Raw genomic sequence first — 19886 nt, forward strand, 5'->3', positions numbered from 1 at the left:
AAACATGAGGTGGCGGCTGCAACATGAGGTGGTTACTGAAACATGAGGTGGCGACTGAAACATGAAGGTGACGACTGAAACATGAGGTGGTTACTGAAACATGACGGTGAGGCGGCTGAAACATGAAGGTGACGGCTGAACATGAGGTGACGGCTGGACATGAGGTGAAGGCTGAAAAATGAGGTGGCGACTGAAACATGATGGTGGCGGGCTGAAACATGAGGTGACGGCTGAAACATGAGGTGCGTTACTGAAACATGAGGTGACGGCTGAAAACGAGCCTCTTGCCCACACAATTTGCTTAATATAAGGAATTTGAAATTATTATACTTTTTACTTTTGATTATTTAAGTATATTTTAGCAATTACATTGACTTTTGATACTTAAGCATATTTAAAACCAAATACTTTTAGACTTTTACTCAAGTAGTAATTTACTGGGTGACTTTCACCTTTTACTGAGTCATTTTCTATTAAGGTGTCTTTACCTTTAAGTCTGACAATTGAGTACTTTTCCCACCACTGGTTTCTACCATGGGGCGGCAGGGTAGCCTAGTGGTTATAGCATTGGGCTAGTAACCGGAAGGTTGCAAGTTCAAATCCCCGAGCTAACAAGGTACAATTCTGTCGTTCTGCCCTGAACATGCAGTTAACCCACTCTTCCTAGGCCGTCATTGAAAATAAGAATTTGTTCCTAAAACCTGCTACGGCTACCGCCCTACTTTGTGCAATTTCCGCCAGAAGACATATCTAATTCTAACAGCCTGTAGCTCAGGCCCAGAAGCAAGGATATGCATATTCTTGTTACCATTTCATAGGAAACACTCTGAAGTTTGTGTAAATGTGAATTGAATGTAGGAGAATATAACACAATAGATCTGGTAGAAGAAAATACAAGGAAATAAACAGACATTTTTCTGTTCTTTTATTGTTGTTGCATCTTTAAAATAAACTAGAACAGCCAAACATTCAGTTATGATACTGGGGCTAATTCCACATAAGAACATAGGTAGGCAACAGTATTTGACCAAAGTTTCAGACAGATACCTTCAGGAATGAGTGAGGTACATGCCATTGAGCATGAAGTCACCCAGGTGTCCCTCACAAGTTTCCCAAATGTACCCAAGTGGCCGAATTGGAACATCGAAACATTGATGCAAATAACTATACACAAAACAATTATTCAAACATACCCGGAAAAATATACAGGAAAAATATACAGGAAAAATATACAGGAAAAATATACAGGAAAAATATATAGGAAAAATATACAGGAAAAAATATATAGGAAAAATATACAGGAAAAATATATAGGAATAATTGAAGAAAAAAATGAATATTTAAAAAATGTTTAAATAACATGGTTAACTATTTACACGTTCAATGTTCAATAATGTGAAGACCCTCTACACAATATTGTGCTGCTGATGCCATAGCCCATAGCAATCTCTTTCTGCTGTGAAGCAGAGGGTCACTGAACAGGGTGGTGCAGCCGACAGAGGATTTCTTGTGGCAAAGAGCACAACGAAGCCTCCCTTACTAAGCCCCTTTTGCACTCATTCCTGCCTGCAATAAGGAATTTAAGCATGTGCACACCACTGGTTGAAGGAGCAGAAGGGACAGAGGTAGAGGGGAATGAAGGTGCTACAGTGGTCTTGCTGTAGCTAGCAAGCTCCTGGATGAGCAGCTCTCTGAAGGCTAGCTGTGAGATGGGAGGCTGTCCACAGCTCTTGGCCATTTCCTTCTGGAGGATGAAGGCATTCACCACAGCAATGTCAATGAAATGATAAAACAATGTCTTGTACCATTTCATGGTTTTGTGGAGAACATTATAGTATCCTATAAGCGCATCCGAAAGGTCGACACCTCCCATGTTCTTATTGTAGTCCTTTACTGCAGTTGGAATGGGGACATTTTTTGTGGTCCATGCCCCAGTAGCGCCCTTCACACGCCTGACGACGTGATCACCACTGAAGGACTTGTGGATAGTGGAGCACATCGCCACCTCTCTGGTGTCCATCCACTTCACAAACAGCAGGCCATCTTCTCGGATCCATCGCATGGTCCCCCGCTCAGCCCGCTTAGGCATGTCGTTCACCCTGGTTTTCGGAAAGCCCACTCTGTTGGACCGAATGGTGCCACAGGCCCACATCTCCAGCTTTCTCAGGTCTGCAAACAGGGTAGGGCTTGTGTAGAAGTTATCCACAAACAGTTTGTAGCCCTTCCCTAGCAGCTGAAAATCTAATAACTGCATAACGGAGTCATAGCTCAGTCCCTTCCCGGTAGCACAACTGTTCTTCCCTTCATAGACAAAAAAATTGCACGTGTATTCACACGCAGAATCAGCCAAAACAAACAGTTTGTAACCCCATTTAGTCGGTTTGTTACGCATGTAGTGTTTTAGGCCATTTCTGGCCTTTGAGGCTACCATCCTCTCATCTATGGAAAGGTTCTGGGCAGGCTGAAAATAAGTATTGCAGGCCTCAATGATGTCGAGGTAGAGAGGTTTAATTTTGCAGAGCTTATCAAACCTTGCCGTGCCTCGTTTCGTCTCGTTGTCCTTATCAACTTCTGGGTCACTGATATGAAGTGCCCGTGAGATTGTCAGAAACCTTTTGCATGACATGACTGTGGAGGGAAAAGGCAGTTGATAGAGGGGTGCAGATTTCCAGTAGTCCTTCAGGGTTTTTAGCTTTACAAGACCCATGTAAATGACCATAGAAAAGTAACAAAAAATATCTGACATGGAAATGGGCTTCCATGCCTCTTTCTTGCCTTCCTGCCTCTTAGCTCCGTTCCTATTAGTGTTCAACACCAGGGAATCAACAACTCGTGGGGTGAAAAACAACTGAAAAAGTTGTATGGGGCTGTACTTTGAGGTCATGTCCAGCTGAGGACCTGGTGGCCTCTTTGGTCTGAAAATTGGAGGTGGTGGGGCCACATCCTCCTCCAGCACAGAGTGCCAACGACCCTCCTCTGCACTGCCAGCAGGTTCCACACTTCCCTTCCTCCGCTTCTTTGTCACCGACTTCACACCTCTTGATGGCCGGGCGGGGGTGGTGCCGGAGACAGCAGGGGTCCGGCTGGATGGACCAGCTTCAGTGGGGGATTTGCACCTTGGCAGTATGGGCTCCCAATCAGAATCGCTGGGACTGTGAAATAAAGACACAGATTATATACAGAGTAAGTGAGGTGTTGTTCATTCCATGTTTAGATAAAATACATGCAAAAATATATGTAATATATACAGACACACAGATACACCCACAATGTAGAGCAATGTTTACTTTATACACATGTGTACTTTATATTTCATGTCCTCGTCATAATTTTATGTATGGCAAAAAATATATATATCTCAAACAACTCAAATAAATATGTGATATTATTAATTTCAAACAACGTTTACTCACCAATCCAACACAGAATCTTCTCCATATAAGAACATAACCTCAGAAACCGAGTCAAAAGAATTCATCTTGTAGTAATTCACTGTCACTATCTCGAGCAATCTCATCAATTATATCGTGTAGATCTGTATGCTTTGTCTTGGTCTTCGATTTTAAAGATTTACTTGCCATATTTATTCTTTGAAAATGCTCTCCAAAAGAAATGCTGCGCGTAACCACAGTTGGTGCGTCTGGAAGAATTTTCAATGGAGAATGGTTGTCGACACGCATGGCTTTCCCACAAAAGATAAGCTTCCTGGATAGAACCATCACATGTTGTCGTTTACCTGAGCTCATTGGCTATCTAACCAGGTAGATTTCAAGAGGATCAGTGGTCATTGGTCCGAAATCCAGTCAATCAAGGAAGAACCGATCCTATCATTGGTGCACAATTAGGTCATTGTTTGCTGGGTTCAAATCACTTCCTTTCGGTCAATATGTCCCGGAAAAGAACCATGCGTTGTGGTTGTTCTACTAACAAACAGAGGACTGCAATGAGACCAAACATGACTCGATAAACGTCAGTTTAGATTGAGTAATTACATCGAACGTTACATCCAAAGTTGGAGGACACGGAATTGACTACACAAGCCATTTACAATTGAAACATTTTTATTTTATTATTACTTGCGACCTTTAGCGTTGCCAGAAGAAGAAGATATTCAAAGATAATTGATGAATTTTATTGCTATTTTTAACTTTTGTGACAAATCTACTTTGCTGTAACTGTACCCAATGTGCCATGAACAGGCAGTTAACCCACTGTTCCTAGGCCGTCATTGAAAATAAGAATTTGTTCTTAACTGACTTGCCGATTTAAATAACGGTTAAATAAAACATTGACTCAGGGTGGGGAATACTGATCAAGTTATATTAATGGTACATTTTTTTAATAAAAACTTATTAAAACATTTTCCACTGACATTACAGAGCATTTTATGTAGATAGTTGACAAAAAAAAAAGAAAATTCAATCCATTTTAATCCCACTTTGTAACACAATAATATGTGAAGAAATACAAGGGAGGTGTAGACATTCTATAGGCAGTGTTCTAAATACTCCAACCAATCAAAAGACACAGACTGTTCTCTCTGCTTCTGCACAGCAAGCGGTACAGGAGCATCAAGTCTAAATACTCCAACCAATCAAAAGACACAGACTGTTCTCTCTGCTTCTGCACAGCAAGCGGTACAGGAGCATCAAGTCTGACACCAACAGGCTCCTGAATAAAGACGGTCTCACACTCAATTCCTGCAAATATGTACAAAAAAATGTATTTTTTGTTTTGTTTCGTTTTTGTGTGGCTTAATTAGTGTGAAAATACACATTTTTGTGCAACTCAATTCGTAGGAAAATACAGGTTTTTGTGAGACTTCATTTTTCGGAAAATACATTGGGGGGGGGGGGGGGGACAAACATTTGAAAGTAATTGGAGCAGTGCATTTTGGGTAATGGGGTTCTACACTGGCTTTTTTTGTGTCCCACATTTATTTATATAAAAAAAACAAACGTGTTAACAATCCAATATTGTTATTAATCAACCAGGTTGTCACCGGAATACTTATAATACTTATAATAGTAGTCTTCCGTTGGTTTTTAAAATTAAAGCCAAAACTGTTCTCTATGCTTGTTTTCGCTTAATACTTTGGGATTCTGGTGCTGTCTGATTTCATGAGTGTTGCCAGATTGGTGTAAAAAGCTGTTTTTGTTATGTTTTTTTTTTTGTGGTATCGTGTTTGGTTGGGGAATAGAGATACATTTTCATGATGGGAAATTATCAATGAATAAGGGGAAATAGAAGACCTGCAAAAAAAAATGTTTGGTTTAAATTCACCTGATTCAACTGCATGGTATTTAGAACTAAAAATGAGTCTGGACTTTGATCAGTTAAGACATATCTATAACGAGACTGGACTTGATCAATTAAGACATATCTATAACGAGACTGGACTATGATCAATTAAGACATATCTATAACGAGTCTGGACTTGATCAATTAAGACATATCTATAACGAGTCTGGACTATGATCAATTAAGACATATCTATAACGAGACTGGACTATGATCAATTAAGACATATCTATAACGAGACTGGACTTGATCAGTTAAGACATATCTATAACGAGACTGGACTTGATCAGTTAAGACATATCTATAACGAGACTGGACTTGATCAGTTAAGACATATCTATAATGAGACTGGACTTGATCAGTTAAGACATATCTATAACGAGACTGGACTTGATCAGTTAAGACATATCTATAACGAGACTGGACTATGATCAATTAAGACATATCTATAACGAGTCTGGACTTTGATCAGTTAAGACATATCTATAACGAGTCTGGACTATGATCAATTAAGACATATCTATAACGATGTCTGGACTATGATCAATTAAACCATATCAATGCAGTTAAACAGGTTAATGTAAAATCCTGAATAATGTTGGTTTACACTTATGGCACTTCCAAAGGCGATTTCATGATGATTATTACGGTCGTGTCAATCATGTTATATACTTAGGCTGTTGTAACAAGGCACACGCCAGTGTGGTAGACCTACTGCCTCTGCCCAGAGGAATACACGGCTGTCATGACAACCGGTGTTACTTTACCACGTATGATTCCTGGTTAGAGTCCTCTCTCTACCGGTTCACTGGGATCACGTCCAGCTCACGTCTCGTCATGTGATCTAGTGGTGGGAAGCATTCTGATTTTTCAACATTGTGTTGGGTGTCATTACGTTGATGTATCTAGTAAACAATGGATACGTAACAATGGGGTTGTGACGGATAGAAGGAGTCACTACAGGTGTGAACAAGCCTTTACATCCAGGTTGCCTGAAGCTGAATGGAAAGTGCAGTGACCTGACCAGTGTGTGATTTTAAGGAAATAGTATGTTCACATTTTACAGAGTGTGGCTTTAAAGGGGCAATCTGGGATTGGTACATCTAATTTCAAACTTTTAAAATAATTATTGGAGAATATAACTTATACATGCCTCATGGGCTTAGTTCAACTGTTGTACCCTATCAGAACCCAAATATAACTTATACATGCCTCATGGGCTTAGTTCAACTGTTGTACCCTATCAGAACCCAAATATAACTTATACATGCCTCATGGGCTTAGTTCAACTGCCGTACCCCATCAGAACCCACCTATAACTTATACATGCCTCATGGGCTTAGTTCAACTGCCGTACCCCATCAGAACATAAAAGCCTGTTTTTACCTCATTGGGTTTGTAAAACAATGTAATTCTAAACAAACGCTGTATATTCTCACAGTTTGGTTAAAACTATAATCCTTTTTTTTTTTTTTTACCAAAACAGTGGCGGGGTAGCGACTTGTTATTGGTTGAACTGCAGATTTCCCCTGTAAAGTAATAAAATGCTCTCATCGAGATAAAAACTCCGGAGGTGAAAACATAACAAACAACAACAACAACAGATAATTGTTTCTAACACATTATCTTTTCAAAACAGGATTTATGAATTATGTACATATTCATATTCAGCTTCTACATCTGTGTAAAGGTACTTAGAAGTAAGAGAAAACATATCTGGTTATTTGCCAATAATTTTTTTGTGAAGTTGGTTTTCCAGAATGTTTCATTTAATTGAACAGCGTTACCCACTCCAGTCAGCAGATGGCGACGTGTCTTTCAGGTGATGCCTCTTGGTGACGTGTATTCTAGTGGACGGGGCTTCTTCAACAACAACACGGCTACTGATTCAACCACTTCGCTAGCTTGCAAGCAAACACAAAACCTAAACATTGAAGCTCTTTCGACCATTTGTGTTAATATGAATCTCAGTGTTTTAAACACAATTCTGTTTACATATATACACTCCTTAACTTACATGCAATTTGCTTGTTTACTTAAATAAGCATATTTGTTAAATTCGTACTGAGTTTAGCACTAGGCTAGTTGCTAATGCTAACTAGCTAGCTAGCTAATATGAGTTCACTAAGCTACTGCCCCCTTGCTAAAGAAGAGGTCTGCTGGACGGAGAAAGAAGCTCTGGGGCTGAACATTATTGTAAAAGAAGAAGAGGAGAATATTACAGTGAAAGGAGAGGAAGAAGCTTTCAGAATAAAACAAGAGGAAGAAGAGGCTGTTGTAGGGAAAGAAGAGAAGGAACCTTTTGGAGTGAAAGAGGAAGAGGGGATAGAGGCTGTCACAGTGGAAGAGGAAGAGGAGGATGTAGAAGCTTTCAGAATGAAAAAGGAGGAAGAGGCCATAACATTGAAAGAAGAGAAGGAACCTTTTGGAGTAAAAGAGGAAGAGGAGTCTATCTCAATAAAAGAGGAGGAGGAAGATGTTTTGGGAGTGACAGAGGAGGATGAAAATGGAGAGGAGGAAGAGACTGAAAATCCTGTTAACACCAGTGAGTATTGTCTTAAAAACAGGGGACACAAGCTCTGCAGTTGTTGAACTAGGCTGTGTGTTTTTAAAGGAACTTTTAAAGGAGCATTCTACTGAATATGTTGTTCAGTACTGTAGGAATTGTTAAAGGAGAAGATGGCCAATGGTACATGCGTGTTTTGTTTAACTCAATTCTGTGGCCAACAGCCCTAGCCATTGATTCTAGGATAATTATAAAAGCCCAATGAGCTTAGTTCAACTGTCGTACCCCAGGGGTAGGCCTATTTACTTTTGAGTCATTTAGCAGACACTCTTATCCAGAGAGACTTGCAGTACTGAGTCATTTAGCAGACAATCATCTCCAGAGAGACTTACAGAAATAGCCAAATTCACTAATTTGAAGTGGTGTCCACATACTTTTGTATAAACAGTATATCTTAGATTAATTCTGACCATTTTGAAGAAATGTATACTGCCTCCGGCATCTCAAGATGGACAAACAGTACTATTGCAGTTTTAGGCTACTCTCCTTAATAGTACTTATGTGAGCACACTCGTTAGGTTCGCCAGCCGAACCGAAGCATGTGGAAGGCTTTTGGGGTGGTCAGGCAGCCTAGCGGTTAGTGTTAGGCCAGTAACCGTAAAGGTTGCTAGATCGAATCCCCGAACTGACAAGGTAAAAAAAATCTGCCGTTCTGCCCCTGAAACAAGGCAGTTAACCCACTGTTCCCCTGGTAGGCCATCATTGTAAATAATAATTTGTTATTGACTGACTTGCCTAGTTAAATAAAGGTAAAATAATTTAGACATTTTTTAAAAATAGCGATATTAACGCTTTGTCCGCTAGCACAAATAAAAATAATAGTCAGACAACAGAGGAACGAGATAGGCAAATCATCTAGTTAACTATTTAGCTATTAGCGTCAAACCAAATGTTATTGGTCACACGCACCAAATACAACAGGTGTGTAGTCCTTAGTGAAATGCTTACTGACAATACATTGACATGTATTAATGTCAATGTCTTGTCCCCACTGTCCTAAAATAATTTACCACCTGCACTCGTGTTTAACCGCAAATTGGCCCGACACGCAGCAGCCAATACAGTTGTTGTCATACCTAATTGTCATACCTGAGTAAAAGATACCTTAATTAAAATGGCTCAAATGGAAAAATACGAGAGAAATAAGCCAAGAAAGTATTTGGTTTTAAAAATACTTAAGCTTGGGAGAGGCGAAGGTAGAGTCATGTGTCCTCTGAAACATGACCCACCAAACCGCGCTCCTTAACACCCGCCTGCTTAACTCTGCACCAATGTGTCAGAGAAAACACAGTTCAACTGACGACCGAAATCAGCCTGCAGGCGTCTGACCCACCACAAGGAGTCACTAAAGAGCACAATGTGCCAAGTAGCGCCCCAGCGGATCAACAACATTGTAGTTACTCCACAACACTAACCTAATTGACAAGTAAAAGTAGGAAGCCTGTACAGAATACAAATATTCCAAAACATGCATCCTGTTTGCAATAAGGAACTAAAGCAAAACTGCAAAGAATGTGGCAAAGAAATTAACTATAGTTTTATTTATTTAACCTTTATGTAACTAGGCAAGTCAGTTAAGAACAAATTCTTATTGACAATGACGACCTACCAAAAGACAAAATGCCTCCTGTGGGGACGGGGGCCTGGGATTAAAATAAATAAATAAATGCAATATAAATAGGACAAAACACACATCACAACAAGAGAGAGACAACACTACATAAAGAGAGACCTAAGACAACAACATAGCAAGGCAGCAACACATGACAACACAACATGGTAGCAACATTATTGGGCACAGTCAACAGCACAAAGGTCAAGGAGGTAGAGACAACAATACATCACACAAAGCAGCCACAACTGTCAGTAAGAGTGTCCATGATTGAGTCTTTTAATGAAGAGATGGAGATAAAACTGTCCAGTTTGAGTGTTTGTTGCAGCTCGTTCCAGTCGCTAGCTGCAGCGAACTGAAAAGAGGAGCGACCCAGGGATGTGTGTGCTTTGGGGACCTTTACCAGAATGTGACTGTCAGAACGGGTGTTGTATGTGGAGGATGAGGGCTGCAGAAGATATCTTAGATAGGGGTGAGTGAGGCCTAAGAGGGTTTTATAAATAAGCATCAACCATTGGGTCTTGCGACGGGTATACAGAGATGACCGGTTATCAGAGAGGTATATGCAGTGATGTGCAGTGATGTGTCCTATAAGGAGCATTGGTGGCAAATCTGATGGCCGAATGGTAAAGACCATCTAGCCGCTCGAGAGCACCCTTACCTGCTGACCTATAAATTATGTTTCCGTAATCTAGCATGGGTAGGATGGTCATCTAAATCAGGGTTAGTTTGGCAGCTGGGGTGAAAGAGGAGCGATTACGATAGAGGAAACCAAGTCTAGATGTATCTTTAGCCTGCAGCTTTGATATGTGCTGAGAGAAGGACAGTGCGCCGTCCAGCCATACTCCCAAGTACTTGTATGAGGTGACTACCTCAAGCTCTAAACCCTCAGAGGTAGTAAGAACACCTGTGGGAAGAGGGGCATTCTTCTTACCAAACCACATGACCTTTGTTTTGGAGGTGTTCAGAACAAGGTTAAGGGTAGAGAAAGCTTGTTGAACACTAAGAAAGCTTTGTTGTAGAGCATTTAATGCAAAATCCGGGAGGGGCCAGCTGAGTATAAGACTGTATCATCTGCATATAAATGGATGAGAGAGCTTCCTCTGTCTGAGCTATGCTGTTGAAGTAAATTGAGAAGAGTGTGGGGCCTAGGATTGAGCCTTGGTGTACTCCCTTGGTGACAGGCAGTGGCTGAGACAGCAGACTTTCTGACTTTATACACTACCCTCTTTGAGAAGGGTAGTTAGCAAACCAGGTCAAAGACCACTAAGAGACACCAATACTCCTTAGTCGGCCCACAAGAAGGGAATGGTCTACCGTATCAAAAGCTTTGGCCAAGTCAATAAAAATAGCAGCACAACATTGCTTAGTGTCAAGGGCAATGGTTACATCATTGAGGACCTTTAAGGTTGCGGTGACACATCCATAACCTGAGCGGAAACCAGATTGCACACCAGAGAGAATACTAAAGACATCAAGAAACCAGTCGAGAAACCAATTGACAAGTTTTTTCAACAATTTTGATAAACAAGGGAAAATAGAAATAGGCCTATAACAGTTAGGATCAGCTTGATCTCCCCCTTTAAATAAAGGACTAACTGTAGCTGCCCTCCAAGCAATGGAAACCTCCCCAGAGATGAGAGACAGGTTAAAAAGGTTGAAGATGATAGGGGGCAGCAACCTTAAAGAAGAAAGGGTCCTGAATACGATGTGTTATGTTTGGGGCAAATCCAATACAAAGCTCTTAGAGATGTACCTAGAAAGACTCACAGCTGTAATCACTGTCAAATCCAATACAAAGCTCTTAGAGACGTACCCAGAAAGACTCACAGCTGTAATCACTGTCAAATGTGATTCTAACATGTATTGACTCTGGGGTGTGAATACTTAAGTAAATGAGATATTTCATTTTTAATAAATTTGCTAAAAATGTCAACAGAAAAATAACTTCGTCGTTATGGAGTATTATGTGTAGATAGATGGGTGAGAGAAATCATATTTAATCCATTGAATTCAGGCTGTAATACCACAAAATGTGGAATAAGTCAAGGGGTGTGAATACTTTTTGAAGGCACTGAACACAATCCATGTTTCAATTGTCTCGAAGCTTATAAATCCTTCTTCCCCCCCCTTCATCTACACTGATTGAAGTGGATTTAACTAGTGACATCAATAAGGGGATCATAGCTTTAACCTGTCTCCATCAGTGACATCAATAAGGGGATCATAGCTTTAACCTGTCTCCATCAGTGACATCAATAAGGGGATCATAGCTTTAACCTGTCTCCATCAGTGACATCAATAAGGGGATCATAGCTTTAACCTGTCTCCATCAGTGATATCAATAAGGGGATCATAGCTTTAACCTGTCTTCCCCCCCCCCCTTCATCTACACTGATTGAAGTGGATTTAACTAGTGACATCAATAAGGGGATCATAGCTTTAACCTGTCTTCTCTCCCCCCCCCCTTCATCTACACTGATTGAAGTGGATTTAACTAGTGACATCAATAAGGGGATCATAGCTTTCACCTGGATTCACCTGGTCCGTCTGTCATGGAAAGAACGTTTCTAATGTTTTCTTCCTCTGTGTATGTGACAGATATGAAAATCTCTGTTGGAAACGTACAGGGGCAGTAGGAAGCTTTTTAGGCTGACCAAATTCACATAGAAATATAGTCCATTCTCATTTAAAGCAAGTCTAAGAAGCTGTAGATCTGTTCGACATTATCTATTTCTATGCTTCCTCGCTCTTAAGTTTAGCTTTTGCTCGTTTTACTTTCGGGGTTTCGCACAAAAGCTTCGAACAGCTGAAAATACTATATTTTTAGTTCATGAATATATGTTTCACAGCGGTTTAGATGCTACAATGATCCTCTACACTATTCATCGACTTGTTTTGCCACAAACTGAAATTCTGCCACCAGAATTCTGCCTGTTGTGCCTTTTAAGAAAAGGGTAAATGTAAAGCTGCAACAACTAGGATGGGTTGCTAATATGTCTAGGATTGTGACTGAGGCAGTCTTTATAAATGCTGGTTTCACTGACATATGAGGCAGTCTTTATAAATGCTGGTTTCACTGACATGAGGCAGTCTTTATAAATGCTGGTTTCACTGACATGAGGCAGTCTTTATAAATGCTGGTTTCACTGACATATGAGGCAGTCTTTATAAATGCTGGTTTCACTGACATATGAGGCAGTCTTTATAAATGCTGGTTTCACTGACATGAGGCAGTCTTTATAAATGCTGGTTTCACTGACATATGAGGCAGTCTTTATAAATGCTGGTTTCACTGACATGAGGCAGTCTTTATAAATGCTGGTTTCACTGACATATGAGGCAGTCTTTATAAATGCTGGTTTCACTGACATATGAGGCAGTCTTTATAAATGCTGGTTTCACTGACATGAGGCAGTCTTTATAAATGCTGGTTTCACTGACATATGAGGCAGTCTTTATAAATGCTGGTTTCACTGACATATGAGGCAGTCTTTATAAATGCTGGTTTCACTGACATATGAGGCAGTCTTTATAAATGCTGGTTTCACTGACATGAGGCAGTCTTTATAAATGCTGGTTTCACTGACATGAGGCTGTCTTTATAAATGCTGGTTTCACTGACATGAGGCTGTTACGGCTTTCTAGTTGTGATGAAGGAGAGTCGGACCAAACTGCAGTGTGTCGATTGCGATCCATATTTATTAAACAAAACGTAAACACGACTAAACACTAAACACTACAAAACAATAAACGTAAAGAAAACCGAAACAGCCTATACTTGTGTAACCTAACACGTAGACAGGAACAAAGACACTAAGGACAATCACCCACGACAAACTCAAAGAATATGGCTGCCTAAATATGGTTCCCAATCAGAGACAACGATAAGCACCTGCCTCTGATTGAGAATCACTCCAGACAGCCATAGACTTTGCTAGAAAACCCCACTAGCTACAATCCCAAATATATACACACCAAAACCCCAAGACAAAACACACCACAATACAAAAACTCCATGCCACACCCTGGCCTGACCCAATACATGAAGAAAAAACACAAAATACTTAGACCAGGGCGTGACAGAACCCCCCCCCCCCCTAAGGTGCGGACTCCCGAACGCACCTCAAAACAATAGGGAGGGTCCGGGTGGGCGTCTGTCCATGGTGGCGGCTCCGGCGCGGGACGTGGACCCCACTCCTTTAATGTCTTAGTCCCCTCTCCCTTCGTCCCTGGATAGTCCACCCTCGCCGCCGACCATGGCCTAGTAGTCCTCACCCAGAAACCCACTGGACTGAGGAGCAGATCGGGACTGAAGGACAGCTCGGGACTGAGGGGAAGCTCGGGAGTGAGAGACAGCTCGGGAGTGAGAGAAAGCTCGGGAGTGAGAGAAAGCTCGGGAGTGAGAGAAAGCTCGGGAGTGAGAGAAAGCTCGGGAGTGAGAGAAAGCTCGGGAGTGAGAGAAAGCTCAGGAGTGAGAGAAAGCTCAGGCAGGTAGGTAGATCTACCAGATCCTGGCTGGTTGGCAGATCCTGGCCGACTGGAAGAGTCTGGCAGATCTGAAAGAGTCTGGTCGACTGGCAGATCTGGAAGAGTCTGGTCGACTGGCAGATCTGGAAGAGTCTGGCTGAATGGCAGATCTGGAAGAGTCTGGTCGACTGGCAGATCTGGAAGAGTCTGGCTGAATGGCAGACTGGCGGCGCTGGGCAGACTGGCGGCGCTGGGCAGACTGACGACGCTGGGCAGACTGGCGGCGCTGGGCAGACTGACGACGCTGGGCAGACTGGCGATGCTGGGCAGACTGGGGGCACTGGCGGCGCTGGGCAGACTGGCGGCACTGGCTGCTCCATATAGGCTGACAGCTCTGGCGGCTTCTTACAGACTGACAGCTCTGGCGGCTCCGTGCTGACTGGCAGCCCCTTGCAGACTGGCAGCCCCTTGCAGACTGACAGCTCCTTGCAGACTGACAGCTCCGTGCAGACTGACAGCTCCTTGCAGACTGACAGCTCCGTGCAGACTAACAGCTCCGTGCAGACTGACAGCTCTGTGCAGACTGACAGCTCCGTGCAGACTGACAGCTCTGGCTGCTCCATGTAGACTGGCAGCTCCTTGCAGACTGGCAGCTCTGGCTGCTCTATGCAGACTGACAGCTCTGGCTGCTCCATGTAGACTGGCTGCTTCATGCAGACTGGCAGCTCGGGCTCCTTCATGTAGACTGACGTCATACACGTGGTCTGTAGTTGTGAGGCCTGTTGCCAAGTTCCCTACAACTATGTTGGAGGGGGCATTATGGTAGAGAAATGAACATTCAGTTCTCTGGTAACAGCTCTGGTGGATATTAAAGTAAGCATGCCAATTCCACTCCCCCTCAAAATGTCAGACATTTGTGGTATTGTGTTGTGACAAAACTGCACATTTTAGAGTGGCTTTTTATTGGCCCCAGCACAAGGTGCACCTGTGTAATAATCAAGCTGTTCAATCAGCTTCTTGATTTGCCACACTGTCAGGTGGATGGATTATCTTGGTAAAGTAGAAATGCTCACTAACAGGGGTGTAAACAAATTTGTGCACGACATTTGAGAGAAATAAGCTGTTTGTGCGTATGGAACATTTCTGGGATCTTTTATTTTTAGCTCATGAAACATGGGACCAACACTTTACATGTTGTGTTTATATATTTTTTGAGTTGCATAGTTGTTAGTCTGAGTAAATAGGGGTGCTATTTTTTCCCAGAATGTTAAATACAATTCTATGGCAAAGCAGTCTGGTGCTTTTCTCCACGTGAATGTTTTAAACGTGTCTAGTATTTTTGGGGGGGAGGGAGGATCATTTTTTGTCTGCTGATAGTTGCTTCAGGGGTATTGAGTCTAATAATGCCGTAGGATCAGTCCAACGGTTGTTTAATTCAGATTTATATCGATTTTCATAGACGCTTTTAAAATTGTCATTAATACCATCACTAGTCTATTTATCCATTAGGTCTAATACATGTATCCTATACTGACTAGTCTATTACATGTATCCTATACTGACTAGTCTATTACATGTATCCTATACTGACTAGTCTATTTATCCATTAGGTCTAATACATGTATCCTATACTGACTAGTCTATTACATGTATCCTATACTGACTAGTCTATTACATGTATCCTATACTGACTAGTCTATTTATCCATTAGGTCTATTACATGTATCCTATACTGACTAGTCTATTACATGTATCCTATACTGACTAGTCTATTTACCCATTAGGTCTATTACATGTATCCTATACTGACTAGTCTATTTATCCATTAGATCTATTACATGTATCCTATACTGACTAGTCTATTACATGTATCCTATACTGACTGTCTATTTACCCATTAGGTCTAATAAATGCACAACACCACTAAGTTTAATAGTGTTTTTATTAGCTTACAAAGCACTACAGCCACTCTGTGATGACAAGCTCTAGTCTAGATTAAACCTCATAGGAAGACTGTTATTATGTGGAGGTTTCATTGAGGTCTCTCTGTTTAACTAAACTCTCTGTTTGTCTTCAGCAGGGGAGAGACCAGACACAGACTCTCACTGTGACAGCTTGAAGAGTGCTTCGGGGGAACCAGACCCAGAGACGTCCAAACCAGAAAGACGACGACACTGCTCTCAGTGTGGAAAGAGTTTTAGCTGGTTTGGGAACCTGAAACGACATGAGAGGACACACACAAAGGAGAGACCCTACCAATGCATTCAGTGTGGAAAGAATTTTAATTCATCAGAATATATGAAAAAACATGAAAAAATACACTCTAAGCCTTACCACTGCTCCCAGTGTGAAAGAAGTTTTACCCAACGGGGGGACCTGAAATCACATGAGAGGACACACACAGGAGAGAAGCCTTACCACTGCTCACAGTGTGAAAGGAATTTTTTCTCATCGGGGTCCTTGAAAAGACATGAGGGGACACACTCTGTGGAAAAACCTTTCCACTGTTCTCATTGTGAAAAGAGTTTTAGGAATTTATGGAACCTGAAAGAACATGAGCAAAGACACACAATGGAGAAGCCTTTCCAATGCTCCCACTGTGGAATTAAATTTACATGGTTTCAACAACTTAAAGAGCATGAAAGAATCCACATTGTAGAGAAAAGTTATCAGTGCCTCCGGTGTGGAAAGATATTTATGCAGTTAGGGCACCTGAAAGTCCATGAGGTAACACACACAGGGGAGAAGCCATACCAATGCTCCGAGTGTGGAAAGAGATATAGCACCTCACATGGACTTAAAAATCATCAGAAAACACACATTGTGCTCCCACAATTGTCTCATATTTTTGACTGAGAATGTGTTTTTGTTTTTGATATACATGAAATCTAATTATAGAAATTGGACTCAAAAATACATTTGTATGATTTATTTTTTGTTTTAAAATATAAATTGAATATGGAGTGAGTAAGTGCATGGCTTTCCCAGATTTCTATGACGTATAATTAATTACAATATGAGTGAAATCATTTTCCAAATAATGGTAATTAAGTATATTAAAAAAGGTAGCTTTTCTGTGTTGGAACGGTGTGCGTATCCAGACTACAGAATGTTGTGGGCGTATACAAGTCATTAAAGGGATACTTTGTGATTTTGGCAACGAGGCCCTTTATCTACCTCACCAGAGTCCGATGAACTCGTGGATATTATTTTTTAGGTGTCCAGTATGGGGGAAGTTTGAGGTAGGTTTGTGAGTCAGTGCTAAGAAGATGGAATAGATGAATCCACTCATTTGAAGGGGTAATCTTACATACACTATATATACAAAATGATGTTGCATATCTTAACCCATATTCCCACTATTGATGAATAATATGATGTAGGCACTGAAACAGTTGTTCCATCCCCGAGCCCAACGTGCCCAACGTGCCCAGTTCAATAAATAAATAAAGGAGAAGACTTCATGTGTTTTTTTGTTATTTAACCTTTTACTTAACTAGTCCGTTAAGAACAATGACGACCTACACCGGCCAAACCCGGACGACGCTGGGACAATTGTGCGCCGCCCAATACAGAAAAATGGTGTGTATGGATAAAACTATACTAATCTATAAACAATCCTACCCTTAAGAGAAGCATTTCAGAAACAAATCTTACTCGCTTTAACAGAATCCAGCCCTTTGATGCAATCACGGCCGGTTGTGATACAGCCTGGAATCGAACCAGGGTGTCTGTAGAGATGCAGTGTCTCAGACCACTGTGATACAGCCTGGACTAGAACCAGGTACTGTAGAGATGCAGTGTCTCAGACCACTGTGGTACAGCCTGGACTAGAACCAGGTACTGTAGAGATGCAGTGTTTCAGACCACTGTGATACAGCCTGGACTAGAACCAGGTACTGTAGAGATGCAGTGTCTCAGACCACTGTGATACAGCCTGGACTAGAACCAGGTACTGTAGAGATGCAGTGTCCCAGACCACTGTGGTACAGCCTGGACTAGAACCAGGTACTGTAGAGATGCAGTGTTTCAGACCACTGTGATACAGCCTGGACTAGAACCAGGTACTGTAGAGATGCAGTGTCTCAGACCACTGTGATACAGCCTGGACTAGAACCAGGTACTGTAGAGATGCAGTGTTTCAGACCACTGTGATACAGCCTGGACTAGAACCAGGTACTGTAGAGATGCAGTGTCTCAGACCACTGTGATACAGCCTGGACTAGAACCAGGTACTGTAGAGATGCAGTGTTTCAGACCACTGTGAGACAGCCTGGACTAGAACCAGGTACTGTAGAGATGCAGTGTCCCAGACCACTGTGATACAGCCTGGACTAGAACCAGGTACTGTAGAGATGCAGTGTCTCAGACCACTGTGATACAGCCTGGACTAGAACTAGGGTGTCTCTAGTGACGCCTCTCGCTGCCGCCACTTGGGAGCCACTCGATGACAGAAGTGAGTAGTACGGGGGAGGGACAGTCATTTTTAGTTCTGTTACCTTTGCTTGCTTGCGTACAGGAACAATGGTGTCCATACAAACACCTTTATAGCGTCCTCAGAGCATGTGCAGACCAGCTGGCTGGGGAGGTGAGGCATCGGTGTGGTTTTCCCTTTGTAATCTCTTCCACATTCATCCCATGTCTGAGCCGTTTGGTGCCTATACTGTCTGTTTTGCCTCTTTGATTGTCTTATGGAGCTCATAGCTGTTTCATACTTGTCCATGTTTGCAGTCATTTTTACCATGGCTAAATGGGGTGTTTCGTCCTTTCAGTTAACAGGATAAGTCCTGACTTGACTTTTACCGTGGCTAAATGGGGTGCTTCGTCCTTTCAGTTAACAGGATAAGTCCTGACTTGACTTTTACCGTGGCTAAATGGGGTGCTTCGTCCTTTCAGTAGGATCTTAATTTGAGCCAGTTTGCTACAGCAGGAAGTAATCCTGCAGCAACAAGAAATGTGAATTATGGAAAGGGGGATACCTAGTCAGGTGTACAACTAAATGCCTTCAACTGAAATGTGTCTTCCGCATTTAACCCAATTATTATGTGGATTATAATTAATGAATATATTTGTAGCGGTTGAAACGATGTTTGTAAGGGAAAATCAAGTCTGAAATGTAAAAGTGGAAACTACAAACTTCAGAAGTCTTTATAAACTTCAAAATAAAAAAAAAGGTTTTAAAATTCCTGCATTGCAGATCCTACATCTGTACTGGGACTTTAGCCTACTGCACAAACCTCATTGCTACAGAATTGTTGTTTGATAGGTTAATGTTGCATAACATTACATTTTTTTCATGTTAAAAGCTTGATGTTTGACTGAGAAATGTATCTTAACTCAGAAAAGGTTGGTGACCAATGTCTTGGATATTACTCACGCTACGGGTTGGTGTAAGTATGAAGACAGTGCTAGATTTGGCTTGGTTTTCAGCTGTTGCTAGGTTGTATTAATTAGTGCACACCGTAGCAAAAGTTCTGCAACAGAAAACAAAAAACAAGCGTTTCTTAAATGTACAAGTTCCACTAGTCGTCCTTGCCATTTCGGTCTGTTTTCTTCCATTTAGATTCTAGTGAAAAGGACCCTGATCTCTCTGTTAAACTAACTACTCTGTATTTGGCAGGAGAGAGACCAGACTCAGAGGAACCAGAGCCAGAGACATCCAAATCAGCAAGACCACACCACTGCTCCCACCGCAGATTTTTTTTTACTAAGTTAGGGAACCTTAAAGACCATGAGAGATTACACACAGGAGAGAAGCCTTACCAATACTCCCAGTGTGGAAAGAGCTTTACTAAGTTAGGGAACCTTAAAGACCATGAGAGATTACACACAGGAGAGAAGCCTCATCAATGCTCCCAGCGTGGAAAGAGATTTCCCTCATCATGGTTTTTGAAATCACACGAGAGGACACACTCTCGTGTGTCCTTACCAAAGCCT

The 19886-nt window shown here is 41.7% G+C and overlaps 1 protein-coding gene across 2 annotated transcripts; it reads left to right on the forward strand.

Annotated features, from left to right (window-relative positions):
• Positions 1-7126: 7126 nt before the first annotated feature.
• On the forward strand, positions 7127-17406 carry LOC116366729 (zinc finger protein 664-like). 2 transcript variants are annotated; one of them, XM_031818704.1, is made up of 2 exons: positions 7127-7846; positions 16030-17406. In XM_031818704.1, exons 1-2 carry the CDS (start codon positions 7417-7419, stop codon positions 16803-16805), a joined length of 1206 nt encoding a protein of 401 aa, XP_031674564.1. In that variant the 5' UTR covers positions 7127-7416; the 3' UTR covers positions 16806-17406. The 2 variants fall into 2 exon arrangements, with proteins under 2 accessions (XP_031674564.1, XP_031674563.1); XM_031818703.1 differs by having other exon boundaries at positions 16027-17398.
• Positions 17407-19886: the final 2480 nt, after the last annotated feature.

Source organism: Oncorhynchus kisutch, unplaced genomic scaffold (assembly GCF_002021735.2).
Source record: "Oncorhynchus kisutch isolate 150728-3 unplaced genomic scaffold, Okis_V2 scaffold1555, whole genome shotgun sequence".
NCBI lineage: Eukaryota > Metazoa > Chordata > Actinopteri > Salmoniformes > Salmonidae > Oncorhynchus > Oncorhynchus kisutch.